General features: G+C 57.9%; 1 protein-coding gene across 1 annotated transcript in view; it reads left to right on the top strand.

Annotated features, from left to right (window-relative positions):
• Positions 1-2,425: 2,425 nt before the first annotated feature.
• Positions 2,426-26,432, top strand: part of CACNG4 (calcium voltage-gated channel auxiliary subunit gamma 4) — a 51,461-nt gene continuing 27,454 nt past the window's right edge. The window contains exon 1 of the mRNA XM_012747496.3: positions 2,426-2,645. Within this exon, the coding sequence (XP_012602950.2) occupies positions 2,426-2,645 (220 nt within the window). The remainder of the gene's footprint in view (positions 2,646-26,432) is intronic.

The following is a 26,432-nucleotide window of genomic DNA, read 5'->3' as shown; positions in this document are numbered from 1 at the left end:
CTGGGCTCCCAGTCCAGTGCTCTCTCAACTCTCCCACACGCTCCTCTGAGAGTGGAGGGGTGAGAACTGGTCTATTATAGCTGTGATGAATGGGGAGGTCTGTTTTGTCTCCCATGGGATTAACATGAGGACTGCTTGCTTGGAGGAGGGTCTCACCACCTACCTGATATCTCCCTTACCTAATAGGAGACTGGGGGAAGCTACAGCTCTCCACTCCCTGAGCATCAGATTCATGTGTCTCACTTCCATTTGTTTCTCCCAAAGTCCTTGAGGAAGGTTGCTAGGAGGATGGGATGGAGGGAATGTTCCTAAGTAACCCCAGTAACCAGCTCAGGATGTCAGTTTTGACACCATGTTTCATGGAACCCGAGGTCCACAGAGGTGCTCTGTGGGCTGCAGGGGGTGGTGTGGGTGGATGGATAGCAGTACTCATTCAACTGGAGCAGTGTCGGCTCTTACCTACAGGGCTCACTGGTAGGAGACCTGGTTTATTTATGTTGGGCTTCCATTTATGATATTATTTGAAACAAGAATTTGATCCTAAAAAAAAAGAAAAGAAAAGCTTACGATTCATCTTTCCAGCAGCTTCTGAGAACAGAACCTAGACTTAATCCTTGTGGATATTAGGGACAGAGGTGGGCAGCCCTGTTCTGAGCCAGAGCAAGCCATCTCACACCTTCCGATCCACTCAGACACACATTGGGCACCTGCTGTGTGCAGAACACCAGACTAGGCGGCAAGTGGGTAAAAGTAAAAGAGGTGATGACCTTTGTCCTTTTCGACTTGAAAGGCAGAATAGATACCCCAAAGGTTGAAGAGGCCAACAAATGCTAATTGATGCAGCCAGTCTGGTCCTTGTGATGTTTTTTCCCTTTTATTTATAGGATCTATTCCTCCCTATCAGGCTATAATTTTCCAGGGGGCAAGAAACACCTCTCAGCAAACACTTGTTAAGCTCTTGCCATAAATGGCAGACACAGGAAAGGCTCATAATCCAGTGGGAGAGAGAACAGCGACTCTCTGGGGATCAGGGGCCAGAGAAGGTGCCACAAAGGAGGTGTGAAGTCCAGGACCGCTGGACCTCGGGCTGTTGGTCTGAGAGCCTCCTGGAGGGAAGGGTTTGGAGCTGGGTCGTGGAGGAGGAGGAGCCTGGACTGGCTCCCAGAAGAAGGGAGGGAGTCCAGGTTGGGATCATGCCAGCAGCAAAGGCAATTAAGTGAAGCCAGCATGGCTTAGGGTAGAGGCTGGCAATAAGGGGGAGGAGGTGAGGGAAAGCCACTTAAGCTCGAGTAGAGCAGAGCGAAAGGCAAAGCGAAATTAGGGTATGAAGAAGAAGGAAAACGCTGGGGACTGAAATATTTGAATCTAATACAACCGGGGCATTGCTGGGCTCTAGCAGTAATGCACCTCCAGAAATGTGATCACGGAGGAGAGCCCCGTCTTCACTGCCAACCTCACCACCCCTCTAGAAAGCAGGGATCCTATGCTGTCCCCCAAAGACCTCTCTCTGACAGCCCCCTTCTCCCTCAATCTCAAAGCCAGGGTCCTCCCAGCCCTGCGAGGAGGTCAGGAAGAGCTGGCCCAGGCAGGAGCCACCTGGGTTGGGAGGGGGATGGCCAGGGCCTGGCTTGGCTTGCTGTGTCTCCCAGCTGTGACCCACATCTGGGGCTTCTGGAAATCTGGCCAGAACACTTACGCCCACACTCACGCCTCTACCTTTCTGGCCAGGTAAAGACACATATCTGTGCAAGGGGACATGAGGGACATCCTCCCACCTCCGCCACTCACACACCCCACCGCGCACATTAAAGGGTTCCCAGGGCCGTCTAAGGGGAGGCTGGGTGTCCTGGGTTGGGTTAGAGAGGTGGCTGGAGATGCAGTTCCCTTCGGTCCTCCTGGGGAACCCTTGCCTTGGCTTCCTTCGCTCTAATAATGTGAATGAACCCTGGGAGAGGAAGAGAGCGCGCGCGAGCGCGGGGAGGGAGCGGGCGGGGTGCAATCCGGGCTGGGGGAGAGCGGAGCGCGGGGAGCGCGGGGAGCGCGGGCCGGGCGGGGGCCGAGGCGCGAGGGGCGGCGCCGAGAGGAGCGGGGCGCGGGCCCGGAGCGCGGCGGCGGCGGCGGCGGCGGGGGAGGCGCGGAGGGCGCGGGGCGGAGGCGCGGGCCGAGCGGGGAGGGCGGGCCGAGAGGGAGGAGCCCCCGGCCGCCGCCGCCAGCCCACCGGCGGCCCGCGCAGCCCGCACTCGCCGCCGCGCCTCGGAGTTTGAGCCCCGGCGCGGCCGGAGCGCGGGGTCGGAGCGCGCAGCGCGGCGCCGCCCCCCGGCCCTCGGCCCCCAGCCCCGGCGCCCCGGGAGCGGCGCGCGGAGGGAGGAGGGCGGGCGGGCGCGGCGGGCCGGGCCGGCGGGCGGCGGACTATGAGGCGCCCACCATGGTGCGATGCGACCGCGGGCTGCAGATGCTGCTGACCACGGCCGGAGCCTTCGCCGCCTTCTCGCTCATGGCCATCGCCATCGGCACCGACTACTGGCTCTACTCCAGCGCGCACATCTGCAACGGCACCAACCTGACCATGGACGACGGGCCCCCGCCCCGCCGCGCCCGCGGCGACCTCACCCACTCGGGGCTGTGGCGGGTGTGCTGCATCGAAGGTACGGCCGGCCCGACCCCTCCCCCCGACACACACACGCACAGCCCGGGCGCGGGCCGGGGAGGGGGTGGGCGCGGCGCCGGCTCCGCGCGAGACACAAAGAGCCGGAGCGGACGGGCGGGTCCCCTAGCAGCCAGCTGTGCACCAACTGGCGTCCCTCCTGGTTGGGGACCTCCCCGACACACCGATCCCAAACTCTCCACTCGCACACGCACACCCCCTCGCCCGCAGACACAATGAAACACACCGAAACTCACGCGCGCGCGCGTAGCCCAGGACCCGAGAGATCCCCAGGGGCCGCGCCGGCGCCCCCGGGGGAGGTGGAGGCTGGAGAGGGGGCGGGAGGAGGCTGGGGTTTGGGGGGAGCGGACCCGAGAGGAGGGGAGGGCGGAGGGGGAGGGGTTGCTTGGCAACCGGTGTCTGTGCGATTGCTATGGGAACTGGCCATCCTGGGGCGGGGCCGACCGGGGGCGGGGCGCGCCGGGGCCGCTCGGCGCTCGCTCCGGGCCGGGCGCAGGGCTGGGGGCGGGGATGGGGGCTCGGCTCGAGGGAGTTTGGGGGAGCCTGGTCGCCCCAGCCCAACGCCCGCCCGTTCTTCCTCGGGGCCGCCGGCCCTTCCTCCCGGCGCAGTGGGGGACGGGTGAGGGGAGCGACCCGGAGTCTCCCCCAACTGAGGCGGCGAGCCCTGGGTCGCGGCCCCTGGGCAGGGAAGCTGCGGAGACCTCCACGGGACTCTGGGGTGCCTGGGGCGAGCTGAGTTCGGGGACCGGCCTGGGAGGGGCGTGGTCGTCCGTCGGGGCGGGGCGCTGCGACCCCCCAAGCGCCCTGAGGCCGAGCTGGAGGTGCGGTAGGGTTGGGTTGCCTCTGCAGCGCGGATTGGGTCCCCCACTGTCGGCTCCTTCGGGGAGGGGCCCGGACGCCTCCGACGCGGGGATGCGCGCAGCTTCAGCGCCTTCCGGGCGCCCTCCCGCCCAGCTGCGGAACTTGAACTAACAGGTGGCTGCGGAGGGGCCGTCTGGTCCCGGCCAGGTCGTGCTGCTTGGTCTTGGCTCTCAGACTGGGGGCTGGGTGGTGGGAGTTGGTGGAGAGATCCTTTGATTTTTCAAAAATCCTTGGACAGAATTTCCTCTCTTTCTGTCACCTTTTCCCGTGTGTTAACTCCGCCCCTCAGTTCTTCGGGAAGTTCCTTCTTATACCTAGCCTTCCCGCCGCAGCTGCGGCCCCTGCAGATCCTCCAGCGAGGTTGGATCTGGGTGGAGGTTGGAGGGAGCTCTTTAAACGATAGCCCTTTTCTGGCCGCATTTGGAGTCATCTGAAAAGAGGCTTTGTGAAGCTGGGTCTGCTTGGCGAACTTGAACGTCCCCCTTCCCCCGCCTCCAGACCACACTGGTTCTGGTGGGGAACCTTGCTCACCCCTGGCTCCCACACCCACTCCCAAACGGGGCTGCTTTGCCCTTTGCAACCTGGAGCTTAATGCCAGGGCTCAGTGGAGTCTTCAGGTAACAGAAATGTGCAATCAGTAGTTGGGGAAACAGCCACACAAAGGAGCCGGTGGGCCCACGATCACACCCTCCTCTTTCCTTTTGAAAAACATCATTTTTTGGTGTGCAATTGCTCAGATCATGAACACCTACTCCTCTCCTCTGGAGAATGTACCCACGTCACTACCTGCCACAGCACCTGAGTCGGATGCAGAGCAGGGGCTGCAGTGCCCTTGTGTTCTCCCTCACAAGCTCCACCGGGTGCCAGCTGCCCGGTGCGGTAAGTCACGCCACCACCGGCGCCACCCGAAGGCACACGTGGACCTGGGGCCTTCCAGTTTCCCAGGGGAAATTGGAACTAACTCCTCTACTCCGGCAAGCCTGGCCTCTTTATTAATTCTTCATCCTAATTAGGATTAATGCTGCACTTAGCATCTTGCCAGCTGCCTCGAGCCGTTTGCACTCCGGTGTTCATCAAGAGAGCCTCAGGCTGATCTGGGCAGCTGGCTCTGCTGGCAGAGGGAGCCATCTGGGGGACTTCACAGAGAGAACTGGGCTGCCTCTGTCTCATTTCCCAAAGCTCAGGGGCTCTGGGGGGCAAACCAGGCCACATCTGAGGGCCAGAACATCCTCCTAGGACCCAGGGCTGGGAGAGCCGGTTCGAGGTTCCTTGTTGTGGTTGCAATCATTGTGACAGTCCCTCAGCCTGGGTGGGAACTGCCTGTTTATCTCATAAACGCACATCCGGAGAGCAGCAGCTCTCAGCTGTGCGATACCACCTACGATGCTTCCACCTGTTAGCAAGTGGCCGGGGCTGAGACCCGGGCAGCACCGTAACCCCAGTTCCTTCCCCCGGGGGTGTGGAGGGAGGGTTACCTCCATGTTGACTTCTGTGTGTAAAATGCATTATTTCCACCTGGTCTCTTACACCATACCCCAAAACATTATGTCCAAACCAAAATGGGGGGAAAAAAGGTAAAGAAAAAGAGCTGAGCTGAAACTGAGCAGATACTGCAGCAGGCAGCTAATAAAACCCTGGATGCAACAGCAGTACCCTGAAGGTCTGCTGGCAACTCGAAAACAGGGGATTCATTTCCTGGTTGTTTCCGGTAAATGATGCCAGGCCAGGAGAGCCCAGCCTTGGTGTACCTGAGGCGCCCCTGCAGACTGGCAGGGCTGTGTGGAGACTGCTGCTCCCAGCTCCTCCAGGGCTGACCCTGCCTCAGCCTCTCTCTCCCCCCTGAGCTGCGTCTCCCCTGCTACCCACCCCTCGCTGGGAAAGTGTCAAAATATTCAAGTGCGCAGAGGCTTGTGCATGTTACCACGTGGCATGCCCACGACAGCCATGTGAGGGCGCTGGCTTCACCCCCATCTGCAGATGAGGAAACAGGTGCAGAGAGGTTCAGGGACTTGCCCAGAGGCACCCAGGTAGGGGGCAGCCGGGCCAGATTTGAGCCTTTGTCTCACTACAAAGCTCTTCTCACCATATCATCCTGCCTTTTCCCAAACAGCTTCTGGGTTGCCATTAAAAATAGAACCAAGTACTTGACTACCCAGTGGAGCCCAGCTCTGAGGTCGGGCTGGCGGCAGCATGAAGGCATTTAGAAGTGGGAATGCACAACTGATACACAAATTGCATAACACACTCTTCTGTTCTCTTTCTGTCTTTGTCTATGTCTCGCTCTCTTTCTCTCAGTCTTTGTCTCTCGATCTCCCTGTGTCTGCTTGTCTCTGTCTGTCTCTTTTTCTTCTCTCCTTCCACTGTGTCCTGCACTGGCCTGTCCCTGCTACAACATCTGCCCCCAACCCTGTCTCCCTGAGACCCTCATCTTATTCTTTGTATCTTTGGTGACACCCAGCCAGGGTTGGGGACATAGGAAAGGGCAATCTTTTTTCAATCAAAGTCATCATCAACCATCATTTGTTCAGTCTCTAATGCATTTTGGAGTTGGGCAGGTTTAGCACGTGAACAAACTGTGTGCCAGGGACAGAAGACCCTGTGTAGACACAGAGAGGAAGAGGAGACTCAGCCCACATTCCAAGGCCCTGACACCCACCGCTAACTCTGGAGCACTTGCTGGGACTGCTGGTCACTGTGCTGCCATCGGGGGGGGGGGGGGCTCTGGGCCCAGAGCAGACAGTCTGGGCAAAGCTCGGCCTCAGCAGTGCTGTCCAGTCCCATGTCCCCCATGTCCCCATCACAGCTCTGCCAGAACATTAAGATGGCAGCGTTGATGCCAAGGGTGGCCCCTGTGCCTACTCTGTGCCAGCTCTGTGCTGGGCACTGCAGGGGAAGGTACAGAGAAGGTTCTGGAACCTGAGAGTGAGGGAGTCCTTTGCCTCCATCATGTTCGCCTTCTTCACCTGGGCAGCACCCCCTACACCAGTGTACCCAGCCTTTATTCACACCGTGTCACTCAGAAAAAAAAGAAAATCTTAGCACTGTACCCCAGGGGAGTGGGAGGGGAGGACAGCCTGGCCATCTCCCCGAGGGTCTCCAGCTGCCCAGCCCTGCCCAGGGCCTCACTCTTCCAGCACACCTGGAACTGTCAGGGCAGGTCAGCCGAGAAGCTCTGCCCTAAACCACATGCCCAACTTGGAACCACTCAGGGAGGCTTGCTCCGCATACTGGCCTTTCTCCACCCACTCCAGCCCTGGCACTGGGCTGGACACTCTTCCTCTCCGTGTTTGCTTTCATGTTCTCTCGCGGTGACCCATACGCAGCCTGTTCATTCGAGCCCAGGTGGGGGTCAGCCACCCGAATAGGCACTCTGCCTCCGCTGCGCTGAGGGCCACCTGCTAATCACTTCCCCCTCGGGCCCTCCTTTGCCCCCGGTGTTAATACAAACAGCCATTGCTTATTGAAGACCTTCACACAAGACTCACATGAGTTCATGTAATTGCCAACAACACTTCAAGGTAAATATTAATTATCTGCCTTTTATTGGTGTAGAAAATGAGGATTAAGACATTCACAGCTCCTGAGCATCGCTGTCCGCTGTCCGGATCACAGCTCAGGTTGACCGTAGGGGCTCTGCTTTCCGCTGCTCGGGGGAAATTCTTTATTCTTTATTCCATCCTTTTTTCACACGGATTTGGGAAGGGGCAGGTAAGGGGGAGTTGATATAGTCAGTGCAGGCTGATTTAATAAAATACGGCAGACTGGGTGGCTCAGACAACAGATCCTACTGCTCCTGGTTCTGGGGGCTGGGAAGTCCTAGAGCAAGGCGCTGGCTGATTCGGTTCCTGGTGAGGGCTGGAGAGAGGGAGCTGGCTCTCGGTCCCTTCTTATAAGGACGAAAATCCCATCATGAGGACCCTGCTACCCTCATGACCTCATCTAACCCTAATTACCTCCAAAGTCCTGTCTCTAAATACCGTTGTCCGCATTGAGGACTAGGTCTTTGACATAGGAATTTGGGGGAATACAATCACGTAGTCCATAGTGGGGTGTTCTCCCTTCCTGCACACGCTCCATCACTAGTGGTCATTCTCCAGTGGTTCTGGAAGGGGTTCTGGAGGGTTCTGGCCCTTTCTCAGATGTGTCTTCCTTTACTGCTCTGTTCTCCATCTCTTCTCTACCCTCCTCTGTTCTTTACTCCTTTCTTTCTTTAACTGGAGCTAGCTGACTTGGTGAGGAGAAGCTGGAGGTCTAGGGGGACCACAGCCTGGAGACTGACTTAATGGTGCCACCACTGAGCCAGCTTTGGAGGACCCCCATGTCAGGGGCTTCAGAAAAACTCCGTAGGAAAACAGCAGGTCTTCCAATCAAATCCCTGTATCAGTCTCCACAGACAGCCCAGACGCCGAGGATTTCCAGAACACAGTCACAGAAGTACATGATAGGAAGGGGCTTCAGGTCACCTGGCCCAGGGGCTCAGAAGGGAGGGAGGCAAAGAATGGCACTGCCAGACGGGAGCGGCAGTGTGCTCAGATGACAGCCCTGGTGGGCTTTTTCTGTCTCCTCATTTGAAAACAGGGCCTGGATAACCTGGAACATTCCTCCCATCTCTGACTTTCTGCCACACAAGCCCCAGAGGGTCCCTGCCCCATAGCTTCCAGGTTGAATCCGGTTCAATTTGGCCTGACGGAACACTCACGCAGGAGGAGGGGGTTTTCTCCAGCTCGAAGCCTTTGAGATCACTGAGTTCAGTGGTTCTAACCTTGTCTCCGCTGAGACACACGCGCGGGCTGCAAGTCACCTGCCCGCCGGGCACGCTTGTATTCATTCGTTCATTCCACACATGCTCGCTGAGCACCTGGCCCGTGTCAGACATGGGGAGCTCTGGTCACAGCTGTGGACGGGACAGACAGGTCCATGCTCTCCTGGGACCGACATTCTCACAGGGGACTTGGCGCTTCTGGGCGCTGATTGTGTCCTGATGGAAACAGCAAGGGTGTTTGTGGGGAGGGGCTGGAGCCACTGCCGGGCAGTCGAGGGGACAGGGGGAGCTCAGGGACGGGCATGTTTAAGCCCAAACCTGAACCACAAAAAAGAGCTGAGGGCAAGCCTTCCAGAAATTGGCGGGGGCAAGCCGAGGCCCCCAGCCACAAAAGAGCCCGGTGAGGATGGGGGAGAAGGAGAGGGACTGGGAGGCCAGCAAGACTGAGGCCAGGGCCGGAACCCCTGCTATTTTACAGGTCTCTGCCGTGGGGGGCTCGAGGCAGGGGGGAAAGGTGGTCTGAGTTATGTTTTTAAAAGACCCTCCAGCTGCACGTGGAGATTCCAGGAGGCAGGGGCCATGCAGGACACATCTGGACGTGGCTGCAGGTGACCCGACGGCAGCCTGGGCTAAACAGCAGAGCAGACAGGGGGAAGTGGAGGCAAGGCTGTAGGCAGGCAAGGGATGAAGGGTGATAGCCAGATTTGGGGGCTATGCCAGGTCGTGGCCCCACATCCAAAGGGGGTAAGGCCGAAGGAGGAGCAATTGGGGGAAGAAAATCAAGGATATGCCTCTGGGGGTTCCCAGATTTTGATGCCACTACCTGACACCCCTGCAGCCAAAAGTCGTGCTGGAAAGTTCCATGGGGTGTAACTCAGGCGCACCATGATCACGCGAGACGGCCCCAAGGGTTATGGATCTGTCATCAGCTGTCTCGAGACTGGGCAGGTTTCCCACCCTCGACACTGCTGGGTTTGGGGGGGGAGGGGCTGTCCCGTGTGATGAAGGAACCAGTGGCCCTCCTCCTCCTCCAGCCTTCAGACGTTGCCACATGTCCCTGGGGGAGCCCCGTTGCCCCCGCGGAGAAACCCGGGTCTAGGGAAAGCGTCATTCAGGTCGGCAGAGGCCGAGGGGACGGGGGCAGGCCCAATTCCTGGAAGCTGCTGGAACTCCACTCGCTTCTGCCCTTCGAGAAAACACTTGGCACACAAGTAAGGGGCAGTGACCCTGTTATCGGGACGACCCGGTGTCTGCTGCAGGTGCTGGCACCAGTCCGTTATGACCAGTAATGCTCGCCGGCCTGCGACACCCTGCGACGCCCAGCCCGCGTCCGCACTGGGGCTGAGAATGGCCGATGCCGCCCGGTCCTTGCTGCAAGCCGAGGACTCGGGACTGGCGAGGCAGAGGGACCTGGGTAAGGTCGCACAGAGCTGGCCGCAGAAGTGGGTGTGGGCTGCCCCCAGCCGGTCCCTGGGCCAAGGTGGACACCAAGCAGCCACCACAGCGTGGGACAGCGGCAAGAAGTGCAGACGGACGCCGGGAACTTGCTCCTGGCGCGCTCACCCCCAGGTCACGGTCATCCTGGACACACTCTCAGAGAAGTGGCCCTGCCCTCCACGCAGCCTGTCCCTTAGCAAGGACATTCTCCCTCGCCGTGTGCAAGGCCCACTCACTCCCTGGGGACAGCTTCCAAGAGGGAGCAAACTGGTTCCAACCCCAGGGAGGGGCTCCCAAACACCCCCGACCTCCCATCCCCAGTGGCACTCTGGGAAGTGCCACAGGAGACCCTGTTTTCTGAGCGGCAAGTCAGGTCACAGTAGCAGACGAAGGACTTTCTTCCTAGCGTATCAATTTCTTCATGTGAAAATCTTTTCCGAACTGCAAAAATTGCAGCCCATGATTTTACTCTGTTTGCTCAGTTCTTCCTGCTCCAACCAAAGAAGAAAAAAAGGAAGGGACAAGATAAATAATAAAAGAGGTAGGGGGCTGGGGTGGCGGCAAAAATAAAAGTAGGAAAACAAGGTGAGGGTGGAGTCCCACTAGCGTGCTCGGTGCCGGCTGCGAAGGCTGGGGAGTGGCCAGAGCTGGGCCTCAGATTTGTGTCTGAGCTTCCTGGGGGCCAGGACAAAGAGAAGAGCATGACCAGTCAGGAGTTCCGCGGAGCGCACGTAATGAAAGGGAGCTATTTCATAAGAGAAGCCCAGCTCTTGCTGATGCAGAGGCCCGGGAGAAATGATGTCCCTTAGCCAAGGGACATCAAAGGACATTTTATCACAGTAAAATGGACTCTGTGGACAAGGCAGCATGGGACAGGGGCAAGAGGCCATGTTTGGGGATCAGAGGCCTTGAGTTCAAATCCTCGTTTTGCCAGGAAGCTGTGTGGCTTTGGGCAGGTTAGTGAACCTCTCTGAGCAGTTGTGCATGTGTCTAGAAAACGGGGTAATGAGGCAGTGAGCGGGAAAGGACCCGGCCTCTGGGTGGAACGGGCACCGTCCCTGGCACCTGGATTCCGTGAGGCTCCCGGGAAGGGGGATGACCGACTGCGTCCAGGCAGGTGGAGCCAGAGGAGGGACTTAGCTGCCGACCTCCAGCACTCACAGCGGGCCCTCCTGATGAAGCTGCAGGTCTTTGCTCAGTAGACAGCACCACCCCCCAGACCCTGGCCCTCTGCGGGCTCCGGGACAGCACAGAGGGCCACCCCATGCTAGCCGAGCCGGCCTTGGCACCAGGTCCCCAGCTCCCCCCACCCCAGACTTCCCTGGAGCAGTGCTGGGCTCTGAAAGACGGAGAGGGACTTGGGTCCGAAGAGTCCTCGGAGTGTTCCCGCTCCCCCAAAGCATCAGGACTCTCATGCTGGTGCCTGCCCCCCGCCCCAGGACCGCAGACCAGAGCACGGTCTCCCGTCGCCACGTCCAGCCCACGGGGCCGCAGGCGCTGAGCTGCCCTCCTCCGTCCCCACCGCTGCCCCGTTTCCGAAAGAGAACGTGGAAAGGCCAAGGGCAGTTTCTTGACTCAAGCCCCAGACAGACAGAGCCTGGGGAAAACCAGATGACTAAAAATCGTCAGTCTCCTTGGTTCACCTGTCACCAGCCTCTGTCACCTCCTGGCCTCAGGGACACAGGCACGGGCTGGATGCTTGTCCCAGCTCACTCTTTCCACCCCCCTGTCACCCTGTTAGTCCTCATGGAAGCAGCAGCCTCAGACAGCTGGCACTAAAGTCACAGGGACCCGGATTTGAGTCTAGGCTGTGCCGCTTGTCAGCTGTGTGTCCTCAGACAAATGGCCTAACCTCTCTGAACTCCAGTTCCTTCATTGTAAAATAGGGGCATCATAAAATCAACCCTTGTATTGTGGTGAAAGTTATATGAGAAAACATGGAAAATTCCGCTTCTCGTGCCTGGCACCTGGTAGATGTTCACAACATGTCATCACTTTCTCCTTATTTCCGTGTTTCCTGAAACTTGGAAGTTTGCCCAGAGAAATAAGTTGCCCAAACTTTGCAGCCCACCTGAGCAAAGGCCAGCTCACTGGCCTCCAGGGGCAGCAAAGGAGGCAGCAGAGCCTCCCCCAGTGGGGACCCTGGTGCCATTTCACCACGTAGGGGTAGGACTGCGCTGAGTGGCTTCGGGGCCGAGGCTGTCAGGCAGGAGCTGAGACGGGGCCACACCGCGCAGTGCCCGCCCGTGGTGGCCTGTGTGCCCGACATGCATTCTCTGGGGCGGGAGCTTGCCAAGTGCCCCAGCGTGGCGCCGAGGAGGCCGGAAGGAACGGGGGGGGGACTTCCAGGAGCCTCAGGGGTGGGAGCTAGTGCCCGCACTGCTGCCCAGACAGCAGGGCGCTGCGGGTGTCACAGCCCGTCCACGCTTCGCACCAACACCTGCCGACGCCTGCGGGCTCGCGCTGCCGCTGTGGGCTCCCGGGCGGCGGGATACAGGAGGGCCAGGGTACAGGAGGGCAGCGTCCGAGTGTGGCACCTGTGGCCTGGTCCCAATTCTGCCACTGGCCATCTGGACAGCCTGCGGCTTGTCCCTTATCCTCCTAGAACCTCTGTTTGCTCTGCTGTCACACTGGCAAATCATACCTGTCCTTCCCTCCCTCCTCCCTGCATCATCCCTCCATCCTCCCTTCTCCCTGCTCCTCCCCTTCCCCATTCTTCCATCCCTCCTCCCTCCATCCTCCCTTCTCCCTGCATCCTTCCCTTCCCCATTCCTCCATCCCTCCTCCCTCCATCATCCCTCCATCCTCCCTTCTCCCTGCATCCTTCCCTTCCCCATTCCTCCATCCCTCCTCCCTCCATCATCCCTCCATCCTCCCTTCTCTCTGCATCCTTCCCTTCCCCATTCCTCCCTCCATCCTCCCTTCTCTCTGCATCCTTCCCTTCCCCATTCCTCCATCTCTCCTCCCTCACTCATCCTCCCTCATCCCTCCTTCCTCAATCAGCCTCCTTCTTCCCTCCATCCCTCCTACCTCCTTCTTCCTCCATCATCCCTCCATCCTCCCTTCTCCCTGCATCCTTCCCTTCCCCATTCCTCCATCCCTCCTCCCTCCATCATCCCTCCATCCTCCCTTCTCCCTGCATCCTTCCCTTCCCCATTCCTCCATCCCTCCTCCCTCCATCATCCCTCCATCTTCCCTTCTCTCTGCATCCTTCCCTTCCCCATTCCTCCCTCCATCCTCCCTTCTCTCTGCATCCTTCCCTTCCCCATTCCTCCATCTCTCCTCCCTCACTCATCCTCCCTCATCCCTCCTTCCTCAATCAGCCTCCTTCTTCCCTCCATCCCTCCTACCTCCTTCTTCCTCCATCATCCCTCCATCCTCCCTCCTCCTTGCATCCTTCCCTTCCCCATTTCTCCATCCCTCCTCCCACCCCATCCTCCCTCCTCCTGGCATCCTTCCCACCTCCATCCCTCCCTCCTCCCTCCTGTCTCCCTCCATCCCTCCTCCCTCACTTCATCCTCCATCCTCTCTCCTGTCTCCTTCCTCTCCCTCCATCATCCCTCCATCCTCCTTTCTCCTTGCATCCTTCCCACCTCCATCCCTCCCTCCCCTCTCTCCTCCCTGCATCCCTCCTCCCTCTATCCCTCCCTCCTCCCTCCCCTCTCTCCTCCCTGCATCCCTCCTCCCTCTATCCCTCCCACCTCCTCCCTCCATCCTTCCCACTTCCTCTCTCACTCTAACCTCCAACCCTCCATCCTCCCTGCAACCTCCCTCTTCCTCCCTCCCTCCTCCATCCTTCCCTCCACCTTCCCTCCCTCCCTCCTTCCTCTCTTCATTCTTTCTGCCTCCTCCCTGCATCTTCCATTCCTCTTTTCTCCTTCCCCATCCTCCCTCCTCCCTCCCCGTCCTCTCTCTGTCCCTTCATCCTCCCTGCTCCCCGCCCCCCAGGGCTGCGTGAACTTCCAATGAGAGGGCGTTTGGGAAGTGCTGTGAGCAGCACAGTGGCCGTGCTCCTGCAGAGGCACTCAGGGGACAGTGACTTCAGGCTCATTTTCTTGGAAACACTGTTGGCTTTGGCTTCTTTTCCTCACCTTGGCAAGGACAAGCTTGCTGGTGGTGGCCTGGGCAAGGGCCATGCTGCTGGCTGGTGTGGCCGAGTTTGGAGAGCATCTCCTCCCCCTCCCACCCGGCCGGTCACCGGTCCATCCGCCCAGCAAAAACGAGCCCGCTGGCACCCAGCACAGTGCTGGCCACTGCAGAGACACGGGAAAGTCCCTTTCCTGCCACACCCCCTGGGGGTTCCTTACACCCTCCCCTGTGCTGGGCTCCACCCCCACCCCCACCTCCCCTCCACTTCGTCCGTCTCACCCTCCCAGCCCTGCCATCTCCCCCTGCCCCGTGCCCACAGCAGTGTCCCGACCGGCCTCCCCCTACTCTCTCCACACAGCCAGAAAGACCCTGTAAAGCATAAACCAGAGCACACACCCCCCAGCTAGACACCCTTCAGCGAGCCTCATCCCTAACACCCGAAGCCCCAAGCATCTAGCCCCAGCCGGCTCTCTGACAGCTCCCCCAGAGCCCCGCTGTGCACAGGGGCGTCGGAAGGTGACATCTGGCCCGAGTCTGTGTGATGGTTAATAGGACGGGGGACGGGGCGGGTCAGAGAGAACTGCATTTGAATCCTGCTGCACCCTGCGCTAGCTCTGTGACCCTGGGCAAATTCCTCAGCTTCTCTTAGCCTCTCTTAGCTTCTCTTAGCCTTTCTTAGTTTTCTCATCTGCAAAATGGGGATATAATGACAGACACCCCTCCAACCTCATTGGACCATCACAAAGACAAAGTGAGATTGCGCATGCAAAGCCCCGAGGGTAGTCCTGGCACAATGGGGTGGCTGTCACCTGGCGCTGCTGCAGACAGTGCTGGGAGAGGAGCTGGCCCAGGCCACAAAGGGTCTTCCCTTCCCAGCGCAAGAGATGACTCAATCCTAAATGCAGCGCCGAGGGGGTTTTGTGCTGAGACTCCTCCCGCAGGGCAGATGGGTCGGAGCCTGGAGACCTGCCAGGAGGCCACTGTGATTGTCACCAGAGTGAAATGATGAGGGTCTGAGCTGAGGCGGTGACGTTGGGGAGGCCACAACTATTGGGCATCCAAGAAGAACAGGTGGATTCCAAAGACTTCAGGTGGCCCAGTCCCCTGGTGGGGGTGTGGGGCAGGCAGGCGAGAGAAGTAGGAGGCCAGGAAGATGCCCCAAGCCCAGCCTGCAAAACCGGGCAGCGGGAGACATTTCCTAAGACGCAGAACCCCGGAAGGGAGCCTGGCTGCAGACTGACTGGCGCACAGGGCACCCATGTCCGAGGGGCAGGCCTGGCTGGGGGCTGGATGTCCCAGTCACCTGCTGGGTGGGTGGAAAGCATGCCCTGTGACGAGCTGTCAGGCTGTAAACGTTGAGTGCTTTGAGTTCCCTCATGGGACAGATGGCATAGTGGCAGCCGTATTTTCTGAACCGAATCTCTGGGTAAGAGTCCAGGCAATAGATTTTTTGTTTCTGTAGCTACAAGAGGCCATCCAGGAGGATTGCGATCCTGAAACATTGGCATTCATCGTGTCAGGGGGGAAGAGAGGTCCAGAAAATTTAAAAACAGACTGCTCTAGAAACACCCAGACCCTGCTAGTAGGTTGTGTGCAAAGGATGTAAAATGACTGGCGTCACCAGGGCTGGGACTTGTGCAGTGACACGGGGCCTGTTCTCCGAAGGGCCCTCCCCTTCGTTTCCTGCTCTGCTAACACTGTTTCCTGCTCTGCTAACACCCTCTCGAAATTCTTAATCATTTGTGAACAAGGGGCCTTGCACGCCGCTGGGGTGGGAGCAGAGGGGGTGCTGAAACCAGACCTCACCTCCCTCTTGTTTTTTCCAAGAGCCGCCGCCAACACAGGCGCCTTGGAGAGCAGAGTCACTTACAACTCTGTCATCGTTGGGCATTTATGTGGCACCTGCCGAGTGCCTGGCTTCGGGCTGGGCGCTGTGGGTACAGAAGGGCCCGGTGCTTCCTCTCTGGTTCCGGCGGCCCCAGGGCCCCAGCGGCGGGAGAGACGGAATACAGCGTGGGGCGCGCGGAGAGCACCAGACGTGAGGGGCCTCCAGGTGCTCGAACAAGACCTTCTCACCGCGCTGTCAGGAGAATCAAATGGAAAATGCACGTGGGGCTCCACGCACACCTGTGTCACCGCAGGCTTGAAATAAACAGCAGCTCCTGTGATTGGCGTCTGGGAGAGGAGGCGGGGCGTGGTGGAGGCCCGGAGCCCAGAGTGAGTCAGATTTGAATCCAGGCTCAGCCTCCTACTGGCTGTGGGACCCGCAGGCAGTCATTGCGCCTTGCTTGAGCTCTCAGTGGCTCGCTCTGCACCCGGGCCGCCAGCACTGCCTCCTGCGCAGGCGCGCCGGCAGGAAACGCGCACGTGCTGGGCCTGGGGCCGGGATGAACGTGTCCGGTGCATGGTGGCTATCGTCATCTGCCGCCCCGACGCACACACTGCACGTGGGGACAGGGAAGGGACTGGAGTGAGGCTGTGTCTCCGAGGGCCCTTCCCCGTATCCTCCTGCCCACTTCGCCCCCAGCCCCCACACCAAACGGCACGCAGGAAAGAGAACACGGGTCCCCAAACACTCCCCGAGGACGTTTCAGGACACCCAGGCTCCCTTCCAGGGGCCGGACAGTCCGGCCAAGGCCGTGCCACCAGCTCGTCATTAGCATGCGGCGGGGAGAGGGCACCCCGCACTCGCTTCCGGCCCTCCGCTCTGAAAAGCCCCGATAACAAGTGCACATTGACGCCCGGGTTCCCCAGGGCGAGCACGCTGTCCCCGGCTCGCATCTGAGCCCGCGCCCAAGACATTTTCTCGCTTCAGCAGTTTGGCATGTCATACAAAGGGGCTCTGATTTTTCCTGATGTCCAACTCCTCTTGCATGAAAAATGGCTTTGGTTGTCTTTCTGCCCACGGATGCCTGAGAGTGAGTCCAGGCCAGATGCCTGGTGGGCGAAGAGGCCCCCTTTGCTTAGCCGTTCTGAGGGTCTCCCTCCGCCGAGCTTGGCCCGTGGCTTTGGCCCTGAGGGTCAGTCCATGGGGAGTCACCTGCCAGCCCCAGGCCCGTCCTCGCCTCATGCTGGTCGGCTCCCCTTCCCCTGCGGTGGCTATTTCTGATTGTCCCAGGGGTCCCTCTTGGGGTGGCCACCGCCCCTACTGCCCCCATCACCATACACACCCGGCCAACCTGCGGGTCCCTCTCTTACGAGCATCCTCTGTGACCCAGATCGGCCTTTTCCCCATGCCCCGGGGCCTTCTTCCCTCCTGTCTTCCTCCTTTCTCTCCTTCCTTTCTAATTATTTCTTCCCCTTTTCCTTTCGAGTCTGCCATCTTTAAGCCGTGCAAGCCCTCTCCTGCCTCCTGTTCGAGGCAGTCTTTTGAAAGTTCTGGAGGCATTTCCTAGATAAAAATGTATTATTTTAACTCCGCAATTATTAAGAGGGTTATTAAACACGAGGAGAATTCTATTAAATAGTAAATTGAGTGAGTCAAAAGCCCACAGATGTGAAACCTTTAAAGATCATCTGGTACAAAATAGATGTGACTATGGCGATGGCTGTTTTGTCAGGCTGCAAAAGAATTATTGGGAAGAAACTCACCAAAATGTTAAACAGGTGGTCGTGGGAACCAGGAGTGATTTATTTGATCTTCTATCTTTCTTGAATGTTCTGTGATGGTGAGAGGGGGAAAATATAAACCTGATATTTGAGTGAAAAGAATTAGGCCCAGTCTCCAGACAGATGAATGCCCGTGTCTGTCTGTTCAGCAGTGACAGTATTTGTCCTCTTTATTCTCAAATGCGTCCAGGCACACACTCCCAGGCACCACGCCCAGTGACTTCTTGCCAGCGTCTTATGACAGGCTACCTCTGACTTATAACCAAATTGGTTCTTGGATCAAAGCCTTTCGGAGCCATCCCCAGTTGAATCTTTATTTCCTGCAAGTACAATTGACACATTGGGTTTCCATCCCTAGAAATCCATCTCCTACAATAAAAGTGCCAAAACTGACCACAAAAGTAAGTGAAAAGGAAATAAAACCCAGATATATACTCTTATAAACTTTTATCACATATGTAAAACTAAGTACTTAATAGGAAAGCTGTGTCGTGAGAACTTCCCTGGGGAGAATTTTTCTGCCTGAGCCAGACTGGCCAAGATTTCTTAAAATATGAATCCAATGAAGTTTGAACAGAAGATGCTTTCTTGTCTTGTCTTTTTTTTTTTTTCCTGAGAGATCTCCCTGTGGCAAGTTTAAGCATGCTTCATTGCACCAAAAAAAAAATAAAAATCCTCAAACTCTTTAAAATAAAGAATTCTTCTGTCTCAAAAATTTCCCATGGCCAATTCCGTTTGTGTAAATTCTTTAGAAAAGTCTCTGGGTGGTGAGTACTGGAGGAAAGACAGTTTCTACTGTGACTTGTGCCACCCCGAAACGATCCCTTGCTCTTGGTGGCCGTGAGTCAGTTGACCCTTCAAATGCTCGTCAATGCAGAGGTGTCAGCCTCCCCTGGGGTCCTGGTTGCCAGGTGCTCATCATGCCACCGAGAGTCGTAAGCAGGAGTCCTTGTTAAGGTAAAAGCGCAAGTGACCACAGATGGAGAGGGGACAGGTCACAAGTCCAGCATCCTCCAGCTGAGATGCCCAGTACTGGGACTGGAATACTATTCCTTGAATGTAATCAAATTCACTCCAGTGGTAGCGTCCGTTCCTTTCTTCATACTGGGTCTTCCCTGGAGCTGAAAACAAAGCGCTCCTCCTCGGCCCTTAAAAGCCCTTCGTATTATCAGGAGCGGTTCTTATGTCCTTGTTAGTCTTCCCATCTCTGCAGGAAAGGGAGGGAAATGTATTTACTGGTGTTTTCTTGTTTGTCTGTCTTTTGCTGTTGTTGTTGGTTTAACCTGGTTGGTCCTCCAGATTGCTTCTGGCTTGAAATACACAAGCCTCTGTGCCAGGTGCGGGGAGGGGTTGGGGCTGGGGACCCGCAGGACACTGCCAAGTCGCCCCCGAGCGGGAAGGTGCCCAGGGTGGCCCTGCAGGGTCCCCGCCACCCTTGGCTGTTTCTCCGTCCCTTTCTCCTGTGTAAGAGGCTGTTTCTCCTGCTCCCTTCCCTGTTTAAGATCCATAATTACGAATGGTTTTAAAAAATAAGAGCAAACGTCTACTGAGCACTCGCTGTCCACTGAGTGCCGAACGTGTGATCTCTAGAACCTTCTACGTGTCATCTCGCTGTGCCCTCATAACAGCTGGGGCTTCATCCTATTTGATTATTTAATTAATCGTGATTTAATGAGGTGCATTACTACAGAGAGAGAGCAAGAGCCCTTGCCGTGGCTCTTACTAGGTGCTGGGGGCTGCCCTGGGCACTTAGTATACATGAGCTCGCTTAATCCTCAGCCACCAGGGAGGCAGGTGCCGTCCCTGCTTCCATCGTGTAGAGGGGAAACCAAGGTACAGAGAAGCTAGGGAAATTGCCTGAGGCCCCAGAGCCAACAAGTGGTGAAGTCAGGACTCAAACCCAGGCTGTCTGGCGTCAGACTCCATTTTTCCCAGTTGACAATGGTGGCAGCTGTGACGCACTGAAGATCTTTTACGTGCGGGGTTCACACCGTCCTCATGACACAGCATGGGTGACACTCCCCTGGAGGGAGGCCACCCAGCCTGTGACACCCGCCAGCTCTGCACCCAGGTCTCGGGCTCCAAAGCCCACTCTGAGCTCTTTCTCCAGCCCCGCGCTCAACACAGGAGGGGGCGGGAGGGGTCCGAGGAGCAGGCTGGACGTGAAGGGCAGGCCCGGCCGCACAGGTGTGTCCCAGGTGCCGGCCGTGGGCTGGGCGGCACAACAGGCTTCTCAGAGGAGGCGGGTGCCTTGTCGTGAGCAGAGCAGCGCACGAAGCTGGGTCCGCGTCTGACTCATGCAGCCTGCAGGGGAAGGATTCTGCAGTCAGACGGAGGGCAGCTCTTAAGATGGGGTGCTCTCAGCAAAGAGGGCCAAGATCCTTCCGTTCAAGACAGCTCCTTTAAGAAGACACGAACCTGCACTTCAAAGCCCCGGAACCCGTGTTTTGCAGGGGATGCCGCCCGCCAGCACGCGCTCACACCCGGGTTCCGATCCTTGGTGTTCACGTGCTGACTCCCAGCTCGCACAGAGCAGATGGAAACGCAGTCTGCTCACACCGCGTGCCTCCACTGCGTGCTGCTCAAATGCAGGCGGGACCGGGAGGGTGAGGACGCCAGCAAAGCGGCTGCCGTGGTGGGATATCGACTGAGAGGGCGGGGACATGTTCCGCGTCTTGGTCTGGGTGGCCATTACACCAATGCACACACGTGCCTCGAGCTGCACTCCTGACTCTCCAAGTATCATCCTCAATAAAAATTAAAAAGAAACAAACAGAGGTCTGAGGAGGCACGGACTCCCAGGTGGCCTGCCATCAGCCCACACCCGCCCCTGCCACCCCCAACTGCCTACCTGTGTTTTCTTTAATCCAAGTAAATAAAGCAAGTGCTGTTGGGAATGTGCGCCTAGTCCAGTGCTGGGGGCGGGGGGAGGGTGGGGGGCTCCAGCCTCCCGGGACCCTGTCTGACTGCAGAGAGCCCCCTCCCCCTCTACGGTGGAGAGGGAGCAAGAGAAGAAGGTTTCACTGGAGTCAGAGCCGGGCTGTCCAGCAGGTGCTTGGCTCATGGAGGGAACTGGGACCACAGAGGGTGAGACTTTCTAGAAGGAACCAGACCCCCAGAGGAGATGCAGCAGCTGCCAGAAGCACCGTCTAAGGAAGACAGGGAGAAATACCCTGACTTTTTCTCCTCCCGCCCTCTCTTTTCCATGCGAGCCTCCCACAGACCAAACCTACCCAGGAGCAAGAGCAAGGCAGCCTGGGGAGTGTGGCTCCCTGGGTTGGGGGGCTCTGGCGTGCCCGAGAGGGGACCCAGCCCTGGTGTGTGCACAGCACAGGTCTGCCCCGAGGGACGGAGGCAGACTTGCAGCATGTGTGTGCGCGCCTCATGGCTGTACATCCTTTTTGTGTGTTTGGCACGTGCAACTGCACATGGTGTGGCCACAGGGCCACCGCCCTGATAGAGCGCAGCCTAGCTGCACGAGTCCCCGCGGGCAGCACCTGGGAAGGTGCGAGCCTTCACACAGCATCTGAAGCTGCGTCCGCCACCGCCCATCCCCTCCTGTCGCCATGGCGGGAAGACCCAGGCTGGAGCACGCGCCTCTCTGTGCTGCCCCGTGACTCGGCCAGTCTGGTCGCCTGAGCTGCCTTCCTCCTGCAGACTGCCACCGGGCAAAGAGAGGACGGAGGAGCCAGGGAGAGAGGAGAAGGCCCTCGGAATCTGCAGCGCCAGGTTTTCTTTGAAGTGAGGAAGCAGCTTTTCTGTCATTAGGGATGGTGCTGCCTCTGCCTCCTGGCATCGCGGGTCGGCCTGGCCTCCTGCAGGGCCGGCGCCTGTCACCTGCGCCCTCGCCTCCATAATTCATTTGGCCTTTGCGTCTCTCGCCACTCGGACGGCTCCAGGCAGCTCGGGGGCTCCGCAGCTCTCCAGAGGCTCTTAGGGGAGATGAGACTTCAGAAGGGGCTCTTTGCCTCTCTCAGGCTTGGAACATTCCAGAATTTTTTTTTTGGGGGGGGAGGCTTCCATTTCTGGTTCCCTCATATGGAAGGCGTTGAAAAGGCAGGAGAGTTAGAGGAGAAAAGGATGCTATGAAGGGCTTTTTATTCTGTTCCCAATGTTTTTAGCATTGGGGAGTGTCACGGATGTAGCCGTGTGCCCCCAAAAGAGATCATGTTGAAGTCCAAACCCCTGGAGCCTGTGAACGTGACCTTATTTGGAAATAGTGTCTTTGCAGATGTAATCAAGTTAGGATGAGGTCACACTCCATTAGGGGAGGTCCTGATCCAGTATGGCCCTTCAGAGGAGAAGGGACGGCCACAGAGGGAGGAGGCCACGTGGAGGTGGGGTGGAGACTGGAATGACACACCTGCAGGACACGGAAGGTCAAAGGCCACCAGCAAACGCCAGATGCTAAGAGGAAGGCATGGGACAGATCCTTCCCCAGGCCCTTCAGAAAGAGCTCAGCCCTGCCGATGCCTTGACCTTGGACTTCTAGCCCCGAGAACTGGGAAAGAAGGCATTTCTGTCATTTTAGGCCACCCAGTTGGCGAGGCTTTGTTACGGCAGCTGCAGAAAACTAATGCAAGGAGATTAATTCAACCTTGCAAGTAAGTACCAAAAAATTAACCAACCTCCTGGGATGTTTCCCGTGTTGCTCTCCAAGAGTGGGTAACATCGAAGAGAAGAAGTGTGATTTTTGTTGGCAGCTGCATTAAGAACTCACTAGGTAGGCTGAGGACGTACGTGCCTGGTCTCATTTAACCCTCCCCACAAGCTCGTGACGTAAGTCCTGTTACTCTCCCCATTGACAGTGGAGGAAACTGAGTCTTAGAGAGGTCGAGGCAACATGAGCATTTTTATTTCTCTCTTTATTTTCAAGGCTGAGTGGGACTCCTGGAGGCAAAACGACCCTGCTTGGGTGAGAAATGTATTCGTTTCCTATACTTAACAAATTACCAAAACTTGGTGGCCTGAAACAGCACAGATGTATTATCTCACGGCTTCTGTGGCCGGGGGTCTGGCACACGGAGCCGGGTCCTCTGCTCAGGTGTCCCAAGGATGCAGTCGGGGTGCTGGTCACACTGCTTTCCTTTGTGGAACTCGGGGCCCTGCAAGCCACTGGTGGTTGGCAGAACTCAGCTGCTGTGGTCGTGACACTGAGACCCTGTTCCCTTGCTAGGTGTCAGCCAGGGGCCTCTCGGTCCTGAGGGCCACCCATAGTCCTTGCCATGTGGCCCCATTGGCAGTTCCCAACGTGGCTATTTATTCATACTTTCCTCCAGGCCAGCAGGGATGTCTCTCTGACTTCTCCCCCTCCAATCTGCCACGCCGGAGTCTTATTAATATATTACATAATCTAATCATCGTATTCTCAGGTTCCACCCACACTCAAGGGGAGGGCATTATACTGGGTGCACAGCAGGGGGTGGGTGTCTTGGGGTCTATCTTAGGATTCTGCCTGAGCAGAAGGGGCTTTGGTGCAAAGGGTGATTTCAGGTCAGATGAACTTGACTTTGAGTTCTGGCTCTGTCCCTCACTGGGGCGGGGCGGGGGGGGGGGTGGTGTCATGGATCTTAGGGAATTTTCTCCTGCATTCTTTAAATCTGAGTCTCCTTATGTTTAAAAGGCAGACAGTAATAGCAGACTCAAAGGGCTGGTGTGAGGATGAGATTAGTTAAACCATAAAGCACTGGCACTGGCTGGGAGCTCAGTGATGGCAGCTCCCTCTGTCCCCTTTGTGGTCCAGTTGGAAGGGCCCGCCCAGCTCCAGCCTGATCTCAGTGGGGCTCACCTGTCTCACCATTTCCACCGCCCCTTCCCCTGCTCCCAAGAGGTAGGAATCACAGCAGCTCTGCCTGGTGGAAGGTGAAGATGAATTGAGATCCCCAAAGAAAAAAAATCACTTTGGAAAGTCGTCTCCTTCCTGTCCGCATGGTTCTCCGCTTCCCAGAAGCCAGATCCCACAGGAGGAGGGAGCCCTAGCCTCCCCGAGCTGAGCCTAGCAGCGGGGGCAGGGGTGGGGCGTGCAGGTCAGTGGCAGATGTCTTTGCTCCTTGTGGTCACTGCATGGGTCCATTTAGCAGCGTTAGTATGTTCTCTTGGTTGTGAGCCTTGGAGTCTTCAGTAGCCCCTAGTGCCTCGCTGGCCACAGGGGAAAGGATACCAGCCTGCCTGGGTGTGTTTTGGTTGTTTTGTCCCGAGTCCTGTTGGGGGGGCATCCAGACCGGGGAGTGGACTGCCCTATTCAGCCCCCAGATGCTCACCCTGGATGTGACCTGTCGGCTCCCAACCATATATACGTGAACAACCAAGAAGGCGTCCACAGCTGCAGGCAGAAACCTTCGTGTGCCAGGGCATAAACCTGCCCTGACGTTGAAGTGCACAGAAATCCGGGGTGCAAAGTCAGGGGTGCAAGGGCTGCGCTTTCTTCAGAGCTTCAAAGGAGAGTCCCAGCTTGGGATTCCACTGTCTGCTCTACATTTCCTGCCCCACCTGCCACCAGGCCCACAGGAGTGTCATGGGACTCCCTTGGGGGAGCCACCTGCCCACCCAGCTCTGTCCACCCCCAAGACTCACCCCGAAGGCCACCTTCCCCACAGAGCCTCGGCCATCTCCAGTGGGCGGTGGCACCTCCCTTGTCTGGACCCCGGGAGCACCGGCTTTGTGTCTGGACTGTGGCCCAATGTGTCGTGCCGTGTCACAGGGCCCCTGGCTGCCCCATCAAGCTCCCGGAGGCAGGGACAGTGTGGAGCACACCCGAGTCAGTGCTCTCAGAGAACGTTTGCCGCATGAGCACATAGGCCCGACGGATCGGGAATGAAGCAACCGTGGGGACCCCACATCTCTGCGTGGGAATTTGTGAAAAATTGAGACAAGAGCTCCTTTGGGTCGTTCATTCAGCCGTTCAGCCTTGCCCTGGTTCTGCCGGGCGCAGGGGATGTGCCGGAGAGGAGAGTTCTCCCAACCACACAAAACGGCCCTGGCACTGCCCCCCTTTGTCAGAGGAGATGGCGTCCGAGAGCGCCCCAGCAGCCGTGCCGCGGTTGGACAGGGGCATCGGGTGGGACCTGCCTGTGTGGGCCCCTTCGAGGCATCCCAAGGCTCCCTAGAGCCTGACTCAGAGCCCCCCAGTCGGGGGGAGGCTTCCTGGCAGAGCGGGAGGGGTGTGGTGTCCACACAGGTTTGTGTCTGGTGCCCAGGAGCCCTGGCCGAGTCAGCCCAAAGGCGGCCTTGCCAGATAGATGCTGAGCAGCCCAGGCCCTTCCTAGGCCCTGAGTCTAATTTCGTGTTCGCCATTGTGTATTATTTGTCTTTAAGAGGGTCTGCCTAATTCCCAAAACTTCAGGGCACAACAGAGTCTGGATCTCCCCGAGTCTGGGCCATGGATAAAACATCACCCCCAGACTTCCGGAGAAGCCCTGTCTACGTGGGCCCCGGAGTGGAGCTGCCACCTCCACCCCCCGGGGAGCCACCTTTCTCCAGTGGGTCTCCCCCCGGCAGGGTGTGAGCACAGGGACAGTGGCCTTTTGGGACTTGAGCAGGGCTAGTCCACAGGGCTAGAATCAGGTTTCCCTCCTGGAGGAAGCCAGCCCCTGTCACCAGGCCAGGCAGGGGTCTCACAGTGCGGATTGGGAGTGTGTTTCCTTTCCTTCCACGTTCACCAGCTCCCTGGACTGTTGGAAAACGTGCTGATCAGCCTGACCTTTCCGACTCCGGCAGTCCTACTCCCTGTGCGCAGACGCAGAGCCCTCGGAATCTGGCTGCTTCTGAGTGTCCCAGAGGGACCACCCACCCCTGCATCCAACACCCCCGACGTGGGCAGCAAGCCCGGCTCATCCGCCAGTTGGGACTGGCTGTGAGAGCCCTCGGGGTGGCACCTGTGGCCCTCGGCCAGCACCCACAGGGCTCACCAACCTGACCCCCCAGCCGGGGCCTCGAAGGCTGCGTGGCGCTGAGGCCCGCAGTGGGCGCGGCGTTTGCCGGGAGGCTCTCCGTCATTGCTAATGAGCGCTGGCAGCAGCCCTGCGGATTAGGGCTCGGTGGGAGACGCCGGCTCCGAGCCGCCGGGCAGGCAGGGCCGCTGGCTTGCAGGGCTGTGTCATCCTTGGTGCTGGAAGAGGCCACGGCAGGCACAAAGGGCTTCATCTCCCCAAAGCAGAGATCATGCACCGGGGGCAAAAGGCCACTTCTCCTCTTGCTGGGGGCCGGGCTGTGGCCGGGAGCCCACGACTGCCCGTCCACCTGCTCCTCACCCTGTGTCCCCGTGCGCCCACTCGTCTGTCCACACATAGGCAAGCTAGCTCGCCCTGTCATTCAAGGACAAAAGCATTTAGAAAGTAACTATGTGAGATGACAGATATATTGACCTTCCAGATAGCAACCATTGCACTATCTATATCGCATCTCTTAACATCATGTTGTAAACCTTAAGTATACACAGTAACACTTATTTAAAAAGAAAAAGGACCAAAGCATTTAAGTGATGGGCGCTGAGGTTTCCAAAGTGCCCCTCTGCTGCCAGGGGACACCTATGAAGTATAGGGGGGAAGAACAACTGCCAAGTACAAACAGCCCATAATGGTCTCAGCCAGACTGCCAAATTGGCCCCCGAGTGGCCCAGTCTTGGCAGCCACTGAGCACATGCGTGAGCTGCGTGTCATGGAAGCGAAAAGCATGCCCTTTGGAACCAGATGTTAATAATTAAGTTTAAATCCTGGTTCTCTCCCCTTCCTCTTCATATCACTTCCCAGAAAGCCTCAGTTTCCCCCTCTGTCAAATGGGAACAGCAGTACCCATCTTCTGGATTTTTGGAGGACTCACTGATCTGACAGCAGCCTGGCACTGCCCATGTGCAAAGTCTGCCCTTGGCTTCTCTTGCATACCTTCCTGGAGGCTGTTGGTGGGTCGAGGGTGGGTGGGAGAGTGAGTGGATCCTTCCAGGACGGGGCGGAGTGAGAATTGAATGGAGGAGGGCAGGATTATCCAGAAATCCAAGGCCCTGGAGTGTGGGTG

Source organism: Microcebus murinus, chromosome 18 (genome assembly GCF_040939455.1).
Source record: "Microcebus murinus isolate Inina chromosome 18, M.murinus_Inina_mat1.0, whole genome shotgun sequence".
NCBI lineage: Eukaryota > Metazoa > Chordata > Mammalia > Primates > Cheirogaleidae > Microcebus > Microcebus murinus.
The sequence above is the reverse complement of the archived record's forward strand: the minus strand, read 5'-3'. Positions and strand labels throughout refer to the sequence as shown.